The following is a 15,099-nucleotide window of genomic DNA, read 5'->3' on the forward strand; positions in this document are numbered from 1 at the left end:
AAACCCAAATGAAAATAACTCTATTGTCTCAACTCAATGGAATGCATTTTGGAATGAATTTGACTCTTCTTATGCAAGCACAGCCAATATGGGCAAAGTAACATCTGGCCAGAAATATGGCCTCCATACTGTCTTATTGAACTGCAGTGCTTTGGTGGAGCAGGCTTGTGTGCTATATCCCTAACAGGCTCACTTATGTAGCTTCATGGGACAAATTTTCTGTAATTTCTTGTACCAAATAAATACCACACAAATCTCCATTTTCATTTTCAATGAAGTATTTTTTTGTGCAAGACCCTGTATCAGGGGTTACCTGAGGGAAGAAACATGGGCAATCATAGTTTTTAAGTTTTTTGTTTTAAGATTAAGATGGAATTTTGGCCTCTAGAGTAAATAACAGTAGAGATTAAGATTGTATTAGTAAGTTTATGATCAATGTGAAAATTAGAAGTGACAGGTTGCCGGGATTTGGTTTTGGAGTGTAGATTTGATCCATGAACCAACATGTTCAGTCTTGGGGTGGAGGATAGATAAAATGGGGAAAAAACAGATGTATCACCTATAAGATTATTGAATATAAACAAGGCTTAAATCCAAATGTATAGTGATAGGAGGTTATTTTCACATGTATGTGTGTATGTGGGGGCAGAGGGTGTGCACATGAGTTCAAGTACCCAGGTGCCAAAGGTGTAGGCTCTCCCTAGAGCTAGAGGTGAAAATAATTGTGAGTTGTGAGCCACCTGACTTGGATTCTGGGAACCAAACTTGTGTCTTCTGGAAGAGCAACGGATTGTCTTAACCTCTAGGCCATCTTTCCAGCTCCCCAAATGCCGTGCACCGTGCCCCCGTGTCTGCGCTCTGAGCGCTAGAATCCAATTCGCGAGCTTTGGGCAAGGGGCTGGAGGTTGAGAATACACACGCAGAGACAAACCGACACACGCAGAGACAGATCAACATATGGACCTCCCAAATGCTGGTTCAGAAAGCCCCCTTTATTCACACCATGTAGGCTTAAATATACTGCAGTCAATGGCCAACAGGTGATAATCCCATCCTCTGATCCTCGAAACTAGGCATAGTTTCTAGTAACTTTAATTAGAAAATTCTAGGAGGGAAGAGCAGCTGAAGGCCAGGACTCATTAATCCCAACACCCAAATAGTCATCTTGTAGCACAAACATTCGACTCCTCTTACCCACTTCTCCAAGCATGCATGGTAATTGAAACAAAGATGAAACAAGGGGAAAGATTAATTAAATTAGCTCTGCTCTACTCTCGTACCAGGGCACTGTTCCCATTCTGGGACTTTTCATGAACCACATGCAGCATGTCGTAAGGATGGTACTGGGTCACTGAGAGAGTGAGAATGCAGGATGGGGATTTTCCAGTTTCCTAAACAAGAAGGAGGTGAGAACAAGGCTGAGCACATCGCACAGAATGGCAGGTCTTGAATACATTGAACTCTTCTATTCAATGGCAAATCTCATATACATTAAGTCAAAGTAAAATCTTACTGACTCCTGCTTTGAGCCATCTCAAACACAGTGATGTAAAGCAGGAAAGTATGGGTATAAATAATCTGCCTGTCACATAATGGATGTCTGTAAGAGTTCAAAACAGCGTGAATTATCACTCAGATTATAAGAAACATGGCCATTCGTGTGGAAGATCTCACGTTTTACCTTGGAGAGAAAATACATTTTTAAATTGCAAGATTACAATAAAAATGTATATCATCTTCCCAACTTGAAATAAAATATATCATGGATTAGGGCTACAACATAGTGGAAATTTGATATTCCATCATTACTGGTACTGAGTAATGAAACAGAATAAACATGGAAGCTCCAAACACAGACAAAATAAGAGCAATGCTACGTGGATTCATGGAGCTTCAATTCTGTAAGTCTGACCACAGTGATGTGAGCATCCTGCATGCTGCTTTAGAGTATTAGAGTTCTGAACTGGAAATCTGTAATCTTATTTTTATCTATCAACTGATTACCAAATAACTTTTAAATACAGTAAATTTGTAATTCTTAACATTAGACAATAAAAAATCTGTGTGTTATGTGTCTATGCATGCATAAAACTGGAAAACGTTGTCTTTCAGTACTCACTGATCATGTTCAAATACTGTTGACTTGGTTTGGGATACCTCAGCAGAATCCAAAAAGGCAAAAATTGCACTATGGTCACAGTACTGAAGTCTCCTTTTTATATGCTATCAAAGAAGAAAGAAAGAAATATCAAACTACCTGGCTCCAAAAGAAAAAAGAAATCTGAATTAGTCAATGCACGTTCCGCAACTGCAGTTAGATGATTCTTAAAACTTGCAACAATATTACCTCACCCTGTGCACAAGGGCCAAAAGTATCATTGTAACGTGATTGGTTTAGTAACTAAATATAAAGGTTGAAAATCAATTAAACAACTCTACAAAAATAAATAAGACTAAGAAAATTAGAAGGGAATTGATAAAGAAAAACAACTCCCTCAGAGTAGGTGGAGCAGTGTAGCACAGCGGCAGAACGCTTGCCAGCCAGGTGTGTGCAATGCTGTGCGTTATCTCCCAGTGTGGAGGCTAAAGGAAGTAAAACGCAAAGTGAGAAAGAGCAAATGCAGACAGTGGTGCTGTGGCTATGACACATCCAGACACTAGCACCCCTCCATACGAGTGAAATTGGTAAGCCATTTACAGTGTTAAAGAAGTGAGTTTGAGAAACAATAAGCAAGATGCAATTGTGAATACCAGCGCCTCTTCTCAGTTAAGGAACCAGACAGTAGGGCTGGCTCTGAAAGCAAATGCGAGGTGACCTGAGTGCTATGAAGATGCTCACTCTCTCCAAAGGAACTATACGGCTGATCTGCACTTGGAATAGTGCACGGGCTGAAAGGGCAAAGGAAATCATCTTTAGAGTATAATGAGAGGAATTTGGGTATCAGACAGTGAATCTGCCACGTAGTGAAAGTTATTAGTCATGGAAAGTTTAGGAAAGTTTTCAGATGATTCTAAACTTTTTTCTTTCTGCGCATTGTTTTTCTTTTGTCATAAAGAAAATAACCTATCAAGGGGAACATTGGTGTTGATAGTATTTATATGCATTAAAATATGAAAATTGAAAAATGTATTAAATTCTTCCTTGTGACTAGAAGAAGTCATAAGAAGAAGAAAATAAGGAAAAGAAAGTAATATGCTTCCTGTGTATCAGAAAGTTTTGACACATTAGGAAGCATACCATGTAATTGATAGCAATGATGTATTAAAGGTGGAATGTTCCACAGCTGTATCAGCAGGTGTGGAAAGGGTACTGGAGAAAATTCTGCTCCCATTCCTGATTATGGACCAAGTAGTCCAATAATTTGGCAACCATCTTAGTCATATTTCTGTAACTGTGACCAAAATGTAGGACATAGACAAAGAGAGTAAAAAAAAAATAGTTATTTTGGCTACTGGTTCAGAGGTTTCAGTCCATGGTCACTTGGTGCCATGCACTCTTAAACAAGAGAGTATGCCAGTAGCAGTATGTGGTGCCAGAGCTTCTTCACCGTGTCTCACTGTGGAGTAGCAGGGGAGACAAATGAGACGGAAAAGGAGGAGGCCACAGTCTACTTCTATCAGTTAGATTGTGAAATTTAGAATCTTGCAAGATAGCTCAGCAGCTGGGAAACAAGTACTTTATGTCATGAGTCTTTAGTAGGAATGCTCCATATCTAAACCATAGCAGCATGGAAGGATACTTCCTTACCACGAGTACCAGTGTCTGCCCAAAGCCTCAGAACCATGATAATAATACCACAATATTCCTTCTATGCCTTCACCTCCAAAATGAAAGTAGTAATAGGGCCTTCTCTAGCCAACTGCTTAGAGAATTAAACAGGCTGAAGTTTATGAATCAACCAGTGAAAACATAAAGCTCCTATATCAGATACAGCCAACCCAAAATTATATGGAAAAATATTATATACATCTTAAATAAAAAAATCACATTTTAAATGTGCTATCACATAATTTCAGATATCTGCAAACATAGTTAAGCAACAGAATATAAAAGATCAGTAAGATACATATTAAGAAAGTGATATCAATAGCTGTATTAATTAGAAAATTAAAAACAAAGACTGCAACATAAAACAAAGAAAATATTATGTCTCAGATCTATATGAAGATATTCTCGAACTTAGTGAAGGATTTGATAGAGCACTAATTAGAGATCATTTAGCATTAAATAAATCTGAAATATGAAGTCACTTTGTAAAGGATAAGAGACTTGGTAAGTTGGTCTGGGAAAACCAGCTGTTTAGGAAGTTAGGGTAAAACATTCCACTAAGCACAATAGTAATTTCAGGAAGAACTAAACACTTAAAAGAATGCAAGTTCTTTTCATTTCCTCTTGGTCACTGTCAGAACTAGTCCATAAGACTATTGCTGAAGACCGCACATGTTTTTCTTGCAAGATGAATCAAGTAGGAAGTGAGTTATAAGCTTTCTCGCCGCTCCCGAGGTTTCATGGTCTAGAAAGCACTATGCAGCCAGACGAGGACCATTGGTGTTACACAGCTGTAAACACTATGTTCTGATTGTACTTAAGGTCCATCCATTTCATAATTCACAGTCTCCTAGCTGGGGGTGAACTTGTTACTGCTTATCAGAGTGGACGTGGTATCAAGATGCTTTCTAAATATGTTTATAGCCACAGGAAAATGCTATTTCTGCTCTTAATAAGATAGCTTCTCTTTGTAATGATACATGATGAGCGTGGAGAGGCTGGCTGCTCAGGGTTCTGAGAAGAAGTGGTGACTGGGTATACAGGCCTAAACAGGTCATTTGTGCCACCTCCACTGAAGCTGAGTGAACACTGTGGAAAGGGAGCAGGAAGAACATACGGGCCAGAGGAGAGGAAGGAGGGCAGTGAAATACCATCTTTTAGATGTGACGCAGACAATGTGGTCATAATCTCACAGCAGCTGCGCTGACCTGCATTGGGCCTGCACCTGCCCACTAGATCTGTCAATAGTCAGTTAGGGATCTGGGAGGGGCCCATGTATTCCTACTCCTTCACGCTTAGCTATTGGATCCCAGTGGATTCTGAGACGGGCTATGGCTGTGTTCAGTTGTGGACCCACTGACAAGCCTACCATGCTTCAATGAGATTTCCAAACCTCAAACATGTGATGCTTACGAGACCCAGTGAGTCTCAAACCCCAAGCCAAAGCACTTTCACATGTGCCAAAGGGGCTTGTTGTGAGGGTGGAGGGAAAGGAGGAGGCTAAAATCAGAGAGAACAAGGGCAGGATAATCAGAATCCACTCTATACATCTATCAAATTGATGAATTCAATAAAAGCTGTCAAGGAGCTGATAATATTAAAGGGATGTCCTGAAGGTACAAGTGGAAAAGGAGCAGTCAGAGAGAAAAATTCCTAATATGCTCAGATGTCAGTCTATGTAGCCTAAACACCAGTTCATTATGGTAAACTGAAAGACGAAAGATAGAATGGTTCAGAAACCAAAACAACAGTGAAAATGAAATTATAGCCTATAAGCAAATGTTTGTGGCCAGCAAGTATTTTCTTTAATTATTGAATCTAAGTCAAGTCAACCTGGCAGAAAAGTTAACCCAAAAGAGAAACCCTGATAGCCCAGAAATGGCCTCTCTCGTTATGTTCTCAGTAGCTAAGAATGGAGAACAAATTGGCAAATCAGGGGATGCACCACTGGCTTCTCCTGTAACTTGGCTGAGGTTTGGCAAGTTCCTTAGCGTCTCTGTCTTTGATTCCTTATTTCTGATATGACGCTAATTCTTCCATGTATGTTGTGAAGATGTGCGAACTGGTGAATATGAATCAGTTACTGCCTGCATGTAGTCAGCTGTCATGTTCCTTCACCTTATTTCAGCAATTTAAGTGATCATGTTCATATAAGCATCTGGATGAACAAATCTGGTTAAGAATTTTCGTTATCAAATGTGAGAAAGGGATGCCTTGGAATAATGCTGGAAAGAGTGACTCAAAGAAAAATGGCTTAGAATGTCATGTGCGCCCATCTCGTATCTGGGTATCTATTTTAAAACGGCATCTGGGCCTCACATGGATGAAGTAGTTATATATATAGTCAGTCACACAGACACAATAGCAGAAATGCGAACTAAATATATCTGTCTGCTTTCACAAAGTAGTCTCATTTGTTTATGAAAGCTCCTATGTACCAGAGACCTGCTCATTTCCCAAGGTAAAAATGTGGAGAAAGACAACCTTCTTCACTGGGAACGCAAATCTCTTAAGGATTTCAGGACCCCAACCTGGCAAGGCTTGTTTCTGCCCTAAAATCACCCACCTACTGTGACTCAGCAATTACACCAAGGGACTATAGCTTGAGAAATGAATGGATGGTCCACACAGCTTTCTGCCAACATTTATCACAGCCTAAAACTGCCGGAGACTGGTGAATATAAAGAACTATTAACACATAACTCATCAGATGTAAATTAAAAGAACATGCTTTAAACCAGGGTTGATGGTACAGGCCTGTAATCTCAGCTACTCGGGAGGTTAAGGCAGGAGAATGGCAACATTCAAACCCTTCTTGGGCTATAGGATGAGCTTAGTGTCAAGTTAAGCAACTTAGGAAGACCCTGTTTCAAAATGCTAAAGAAGAAAGATCTGGGGGTGGGGGCGGGTGTAAGACAGTGGAAGATCACTAGTCCAGGATATATGAGAACCTGCTATTGCCAATATATTAGCACACATATCTATGCATATGTATATATGCATAATTTCTGTGCATGCAAATTAAATCAAATGGAGATAGATGATATTAAACATATGCCATCTATTTAATAATTCCTATGTACTCCCCACTGTGATTGACTGCTGATACATTTCACCTCCGAGATAAGTAGCATTATTATTTACATCTTAAGAATTAAGAAACAAGAACGGAGGAGCTAGGTAATTTAAATGAAGTTATCCAGCCAGCCAGAAGCAAAGGCAGAATTATCAACTCAGTTCATTCAACTCTAGGATCTGCCTCAGACATTGCCTGTCCTATTTTGATTTTATTAATTTAAAGTTAATTTAAAGAAATCCCAAATAAGAAAGATAACATAACATACAGAAGTTATCCAGAACCGTGGTGCATAAAAATGCATTTGATAGTGTAAATTCAGAGTCCAAGGTAAACCTCAGAATGGGTGTTTAACTGTTTAGAAACTCCTTGAGATGCAAGAACTGACGTCAATAAGAGTCTACATTACAAATTACAGATGCATCTGTCCAAAACTATTAATGCTGCATTTTTCTAGTAAATTTTTTGCGTGTAAATTAACTTTTAGAATCCTCTGTAAAGTTTGTATGGAAATAGCTTGTATTTTAGGAACAGCGGCTGTGAGAAGCCCGAAGGGTATCCGGCTTCATGGCATTTCTCGAGTTCAGTTCTGGGTTTCCTTCTGGTATAAGACTGGCTTGGAGAGGAGATGTAAGATGTGGGGACATGGGCCAAGGTAGGGGTGCTGGGCACCTTCAGCTCCCTGGTAGCTGATCTCTCTGCAGGGATACACATAGCCTCCTGGAAATCTTAACCTCTCCTGCTGCTTGTAGCTCACTCACTGGACCCTTGCCTGATGCTGAGCTGCATGGAGAATGTGTAGTGCTATCAGATAAAGTGGATTAATTGTCCTCTTGCCAAGTCACGTGTCTCACGTGTCTCTCCTTGTCATATTTTATTGGCAAGTTATTTAGCTTGTGCCTCAGCTGGACTCAGCGGCTGTACAATGCTGTAGCCACATTTTTTTTTCCCATCATGTGGAGTGGAGAATAGTATTTGATACAGGAAACTAGTCTTTACCCAAATGCTCTCCCCTTTCTAGTTTGAAGGTCAAGCAGTGATGGAATCGATACTACTTTTTACTTGGGATTTTGATCTTAAATGCATGGCTTTCCTCCTTAAGCTCTCCCGTGGTTTTATTCCTTCGTATTGATCCTGATTAACTTTGGTAACATATTACATCAGAGAGTTTTATCGTGAATCACAATAGAGATAATTCTTGTTTGGGAAATATGCGATTGGGATTTTTTATTTTCTGTGTGTCCTCGTGTGCTACAGTACGTCACCTTCAGTTTTTAAAAACAAGGAGTGGAATATTCCTCTGACTCAAAAGTTTTATTCACCAGCTTTTAAAAAGCTCTTCATGTTTACAGTGCTTAAGAATAAGGAGAGATAATGCTCTTTTAGGTAGAAAAACGTTTGTTTCATAATTATTGTGGTTTATATTAGAATTTTTATTTTCTTAACATGGTAATTTTAAAGTTTAATTTGTTTGCAATTTTATATACATGCGCATACACACACACACACACACTTTTTACACATATATAAAACCTCCCTGCCACCTTTATACATTTCTTCCTTCTTCTGCACAAATCTGTCTCTCGTATCCGTTTCTGCTCCATTTGATTGTGGCCCACCAGTATGAACCAGCCCTGGCTGAGTGACTCTGGCTTTGGAGCTCTTGTTGGAGTCCTCAAGCAGTGGCTTCTCCCCCAGAGTCTGTGCAGGGCCACCGTTGAGAGGGGAGGCAGACCCTGGGTATCCTCCATTCCTTACTATGGTTATAGGCCGCTCGTACAGTTTTTCTTTGATCCCAAATCTCAAATTATTATTTAGTAACAGACTTCCTGGTGCTTTTAAAATCGTTGGATAATTATCAAAGAGTTACCTTTTACTGCACTCCAGATGGATGATTTATATTTCATACTGAACTGAAAATTAATCTTACATAGATAGAAATGACCATTTTTAAATCTTGGAGTTTACTTTTGATAATTATGGCAGTAGCTTCCCTCTATATGAAGAATACTGTTCCTAATTGTGAAAGGTATTTTTTTCTAGTTATGGTAAGTCCTGTTTTAAACTATGGAGGAATTCCTAATAATTCAATAAGATACTATTCCTAATTACGAAAGAGGCTATCCATACTTATGGAAACACTATTTCCAATATGCAATATATATATATATATATATATATATATTACTAATTGGATTGCATATGTGTTATACTGCCCCGTGAAGATGCCCTGAATTATGGTCTGATATTGTCCTTGGTGCAAATAAGGTTGAGCACAAAAATTATGTAATAAATCAGTTTCACGATTTTATCATACAGAACTGAAGTTCAATATATTATCTGGTATTTTCATCTAAGAACCTCAGTTTGATAGAAACGCTGTCCTCCCAGAGGTTAGCACTAAAGACTCTCCAACATGGGGGCCTGCCTGCTTTTGTCATGAATTAAAACCCAGCTTCTTTCTGGCTGGGTTGATGGGGGCTTCAAACTTTAACTTAGGTTTCGGCTATCTCATAACTAGAGAAGAAAATTCACACAGATTCTCACCTCTAAATATTCTTTTGACAGTATTTTAATTTTGCAATTAACTAAAATGGTTAAGATTTTAATGTTAGAAATAATATTCTGAATTCTCACTATAAAGCACTATAAATTAAGGCTTTACATATGTATAGCCTTAAACGTGTAGTAAACATGATGCACAACATTCATGTGACACCATCATGGAGGAGTTGGGCAGATGCAAACAGCAGTCCGACTTTTTGTCCTGTATCCAAGTGTCGACAGATTAGTTACGCAGTAGTACTGGAAAGATTTTCCAGAATGTTCTCTTCTGTTTTCAGTAGCTACTGTGATACCACATGATCAAAATATTGTAGCTCATTTTCATTTTAAATATTATATAGAGGTAACAAAGAGGCATATGTCAAATAATATCACCAAATCATATTGATAGCTATAAAATAAGGTTATATACTTTATATAGTCTTAGCAATAAAAACTTAAATCCTTTATTTAAGACTAATTTTTGTGACTATATTAAGTTTCAATGGTAAAAATGAAGGGAGATGTGCACCAAATTCCTACTTAATCTGTGGTCCAGGAATGAAATGTGATATTTATATATATTTTAAAGGAATTGGGTGTTTAGTTTTATAATCTTCAAGCTTTTGAAATTTGTATGTTCCATATTAATCTGCTATTAAAGTAGTAAACATGACTATATTTCATTGTATCTCTGACTCTGATGACACCTTTAATGTTCCTATGTGGATTCTGAGTTTTGCTGACACAATGCTGGGGACATTGAGTAACAGGAAATGATCATTTACCGAATTAAAAAAAAAAAAAGAGGGAGAACCTCCCTCTTCTATGAAATATTTTTATGTGGCTACTTTTTGTTCTTCTGCTGACCTTCCCTCATCCTTAAGAAATCATGGAAATTTTAAGATAACATTACAAGACCTGAAGACTGAATCCAAGCGAAGTTGGAAGCACTTCAGCTTGGCCAATTGACATGCTGTTTTTGTATTTATGTCTTTCAACTTTAACACCGTCAATTTATTGAGTGAGACTCTACGCCAGAGCGGAAGCTGCAAATCCTGTTTGGACACCGTTGAGGAAGGAAGCTGGGACTTTATGGGACACCCCCTTCCTCTCAGCCGCTGACCAGGAAAGCCATCTTTCTGTAATCTGAGAGGTGGGGCGCTTTGGGAAGGAAGATGACCTCTCCCTTGTAAAGCGGAATTGCTGTCTCCCCGCTGTGACTTACTCAACTCACTTCCACCAGTGTTTTTCAGAACACTTGTGTGAATGACTGCGGTGACAGCAATAGTCATGTAAAATATGGCTCAGATTCCCGGCCTTCCAATTTTCCAAGTTCTTTGAATTATCAGGCGTCACCATCACAAGGAGAATGCTTGATAAGCCTAGGTTGTGGCTGAGGCCCTTTAGAGTGGAACATGCTTCCTAAATTCTAGAAGTTTCATCACCATCTACCATGGCTATGAAGGACAACCACGGCTGCTGCTCTCAATGTCAGGGCAGAACAAGGAATTCTGTAGCTAGCATGCTTTCAAGGGAGCCCAGAGCTTTCTGAAAAGCAGAGCAAGGCAGGTGTTTGCTGAGATGAAAGGTTCCTGTTTGCTGGGAACTGCAGGCAGGTAGCGTAGGGAGAGGAAGTGCCCTGAAGTCTGGCAGGGAAGTCACAGGGTCTTGGTCCTGTCAAAGACATAGATGTGTAGGCACGTCGTATATTTTGAATGATTTGGGATCTTGACTCCAAATTCAGCTAGGTTTTGATTTACTTAATATGAATTTGGGGGCACCAGTAAACCAATGATAACTTCATAATAAAAATTAGTTCCTTTATTCATTTTCTTATGGTTCCTTAATCATGTTGGTAATAATTTTATAATTAAATTAAGACTGCTAAGAAAAGAGAGCTCTCCATTTTCTTCCCACGTTAGCACATTGCATTACTACACTGATTTGCCAGCATTAAAACGTCACCAATAGTTGTATGTTATAACTAAGTAACAATTGGATTTTATCTGATTTTTCAATAATATATATTTTCTTTCCCAGGGCCCAGTACATGCCGCTGTATACTTTTAACCATCATATAGCCCTAGTCTTTTCGGAGTCATAACAGTTTCCTATTCTGTCATTTTTCCCCGTGATCTTAACAATTTTTAGGAATATTGGCCAGAAGTTATAGAGAGTGTTCATCATATTTGAGGATGTGGAAAATGTAATCTTTAGAATTGGGGAACAGAAAAACTCCCTGTCACCATGTCATAATCTGTACCACATACACCACGTTGAGCCAATGGTTGTTACTTTACCTTGCTGTCAATTACAATGTCACTCAAGAATTAAAAGTTGATTGATCTTTCATTTATTACCTACCTAATGTTTGTTTCATGTGTAATCATATAGTGGTAAAATGAGAGCAATATAAAAACTAAAGTTAATTACCCAATTATGCTAATACATACAAAATGAGTTGTAAAAAACATTTTTTACAGAGGGCAAAAAAATTAAATACATTCTCAACTTAGTCAAAGTTAGTTTTGATTTTTTTCCATTTAAAACATGAAGCACATTGGCACTAATATATACTTTGTCTTTTCTTCCTAACAGATTAGAGATGGACAACCCAACTGTTACGTGTTGAAGAATAAAGATTTGGAACAGGCTTTTAAAGGGCTTATTTACTTAGAGATGGACATCATATATAATCCAGTAAGTGCCCTCAGGATGAACTCCCCACCCCAGCTTTTCAGTACGGAAAACACGTGATGTTCAGGCTGTGTAGTCTCAGATTAATGTCAACTATTTCAGAATTGGAGGCAAGAGAATGGTGGTGTTGTGTTTATAACTTAGTCAAAAAAAAATCCATGTTGAATGCTCCAGGTTTCAAATAGTTGAGCCACAGAATTGGTGAGGTCTAAATGTCAAAGAAAAAATTAAAAATAAAGGAAATAGAAGTCTTTGTATATCTATATACACATACATATTTTGTATGTCTATATGTTATCTACTGATCATCCAAAAATATCACACATTATACATAGATATCATTCTATAAACATACATTTTACGTTTTATGTGTAATCCACATGTAATATATAGTATATCTGTTTAATCCTTGATATCTAAGTGTGTGGGCTCTAAAACAATGAATGTCATAGATTTTTATTTCTCCCTAGTCTCAAATTCTTAGTAATGCTGAAACTGGGAGGTGGCCGTCAACAGAAGAGTGTGTTCTGCTAGTCTCTTCCTTTTCCACTCAGATAAACCGCCTGTGTAGTTTGCAGGGGAGGTGACCCAATCTACTGCTTTCTTCTGAGAAGCACTTGCGTATGAATTATATGGAGATTATATCATTCAGCCAAGACATGAGTGCAGTCACAGGTGGCAAATATGTTGGTTAAGGGATACAGTGGTGGTAGATTCGTGTTTCAGGTTTTGAAGTTTTTCCTCACTCTGCTAGTTTGAACCAGTCAGTGAATTCCCCTGGGGCACAGTTTCTCCCCTGTAAACGAGCTAACATGGCCCATTTCCTTGCTTTTTCAGGTCACTGGAGGTAATGAGATTGTCTGTTGGAAATGCTATTTTTATGGACTGGGAACTGTCATTCCTGTTTTAGGTGCAATTGCTGAAAGTTTAGTCCAAAAGGAGAGGAGAAATTTTTGTCATTTAGATTAGCATGAAAATTTATGTAGCTCGGGGTCTGTCCCGGTTTGAAATACTTCTAGGGATTTGTCCAAATGGTGTCCAAACTGTCCCAGGCCCAGCCTGACTTTCCCAGGGATTTTGTGACCCTGAGACCCTGGAAACTGGTCAAGTAAGGCAGGACCCACCGCTTTCTGGTCCCTACCCATGGCCTGTGCGTTAAAAGTCTCATTCTCTGTGATCTTCTCAGCTACCTGGGAGGAGAATGAAGTCCCTCTGAATGCTGTAACATCCCTGTTTTTCCAGGTCAAAGCAAGTATCAGGACTTTCGCGCCCAGAGAAAAGCGTTTTGTGGAAGACAGCCGGAAGCTGTCCAAAAAGGTAGGTGGTACCCACAACTGGCTGGGAGTGCGTTCAGCACCCAGGCTCCAAGTATTTCTGGTTGTGGCTGGATTCTTTCACTTCTCTCCTCTCCCACTCCTTACCCATCTGGACTCCTCATCTCCTCATTTCTTTCTCTTGTCTTCTCTCTCAAAATGGGGCTTCCGCGAGGTCAAGAAGGAGAGGCTTAAAACATATCCCTGGGAGGAGAGAGGGGGGTGTGCGCTCCGCAGCATGCCCAGTGTTTCTCTGAGCGTGAGTGTGGAGCCCAGATAACCTAAATTTCCTTCACTTGCTTCATTTTGGTTTCTCCTTTCAAGGCTAAAGGCAAGGGGCTCTCTGTTTGTTCAGTGGATGAAGGAATTTCCCAAGAGAGTGGGGAAGCTTCTAGCCTTAGGTTCACCTATTTGCTCCCTGTGTCTAAATTTAGGCAGTGTGGGCATTTCACCCCACGCTGAATTAGCTATCTCTCTTTTTGCCCACCACACTGAATTCCTTTCTTATCAGTTCAACAAAAGGTAAAGATCTAGGATTGTGTGTGTGTGTGTGTGTGTGTGTGTGTGTTGGGGGGGGGGGGAGGAACTTCATATTCACAAAGAAAACTCCTGACCTTTGCATTTCTTTCTTCAGTGCCCCTCCCTGTCCTCTTTAGATAGAGTCCGGGATTTCAGGCAGGACCCATTGTTCCTCTTCAGTTGTGTAACAAAGAACAAAGTGTCCCCCCCTTTAAAAAGTGTTTATTACTTCCACAGCTTCCTCGGGGGGTGAGCAGCTGTGCAGGACACAGAGCAGTTAAATATAAAGCAATCTTATCGTCCTTTTGTTTCCCATGAACTTCTGCCCCCCCCCCCCCGCCCCACACTGAGGAAGGGACTTTGCAGTCTTCTGGTGGAAAGTAACTGAATGTTTTGTTTTGGTGCCGTAGCATTGAGCGCAATAATCATTGTGTGTGATCCGAGTAAAAAGTCTTCATTATTATTATTTTTTTGTCTTTTGCTCTGTTTTTACTTGAAAGTTAAAACCTCAGTGGGGGTAGGCAGGGCGACAGCTTTGCCAGCAAATCAAAATACTGTGCCTCCCGCTGGGAGAAGAGAGATTTCCTTTACAAAATAACTTAGCCACTGGGGTGGCTTTGGCTTTGAGAGTAGAGGGGAAATCTGGGACTAAATTCCCTAGGTGGGTCAGGAACCCTCCTCAAGTCCTGCACACCTCTGGGCTACCCTAGATGGTCATAAAGTTCAAGTTCTTACTTATGAAACAAATCCTTAAAACCAAGTCTGGAATTCTCACAACCACCTGTAAGGCTAAGCACAATGGCAGTCCTTTGGGGGAGAGAGGTCGAGAAGTGTCCTGAGGACTGTCCAGCTGGGAAAGGGGAGACTGGGTGATGAAAAGGTCACCTTTTGGTCTAACTAAGCTGTAATACTAGAGGTTTCCTACTGGTGTTCTGTCCAGTTGCAGCCATACTAAACACCGCCTCGACACTCATTTCCATTCTGACTCAATATTGTTCTTTGTTGCGATGTCTCTATACTTCTCTCGCCCCTTGCCACGCTGTGTACACACACATACATGTGCTCATCCACGCCATGCACGTGCATGCACGCAGCACTCGCGGTCACCAAATGCCTGGTTGCTGCAGCTCTCCTCTACCCAGTGTCATACTGAGCATTATTCAAACACGCTAGTTTTC

The 15,099-nt window shown here is 39.7% G+C and overlaps 1 protein-coding gene across 3 annotated transcripts in view; it reads left to right on the forward strand.

Annotated features, from left to right (window-relative positions):
- The window catches only part of Mctp2 (multiple C2 and transmembrane domain containing 2), a 233,250-nt gene that overhangs the window by 144,142 nt on the left and 74,009 nt on the right, over nt 1-15,099 (forward strand). For all 3 annotated transcript variants that reach the window (XM_048434824.3, XM_085682633.2, XM_048434825.3), the window contains 2 exons: nt 11,991-12,092; nt 13,332-13,406. In XM_048434824.3, coding sequence (XP_048290781.3) covers nt 11,991-12,092; nt 13,332-13,406 — 177 coding nt within the window. The remainder of the gene's footprint in view (nt 1-11,990; nt 12,093-13,331; nt 13,407-15,099) is intronic.

This window comes from Myodes glareolus, chromosome 24 (genome assembly GCF_982192425.1).
Source record: "Myodes glareolus chromosome 24, mMyoGla1.1, whole genome shotgun sequence".
Lineage (NCBI taxonomy): Eukaryota > Metazoa > Chordata > Mammalia > Rodentia > Cricetidae > Myodes > Myodes glareolus.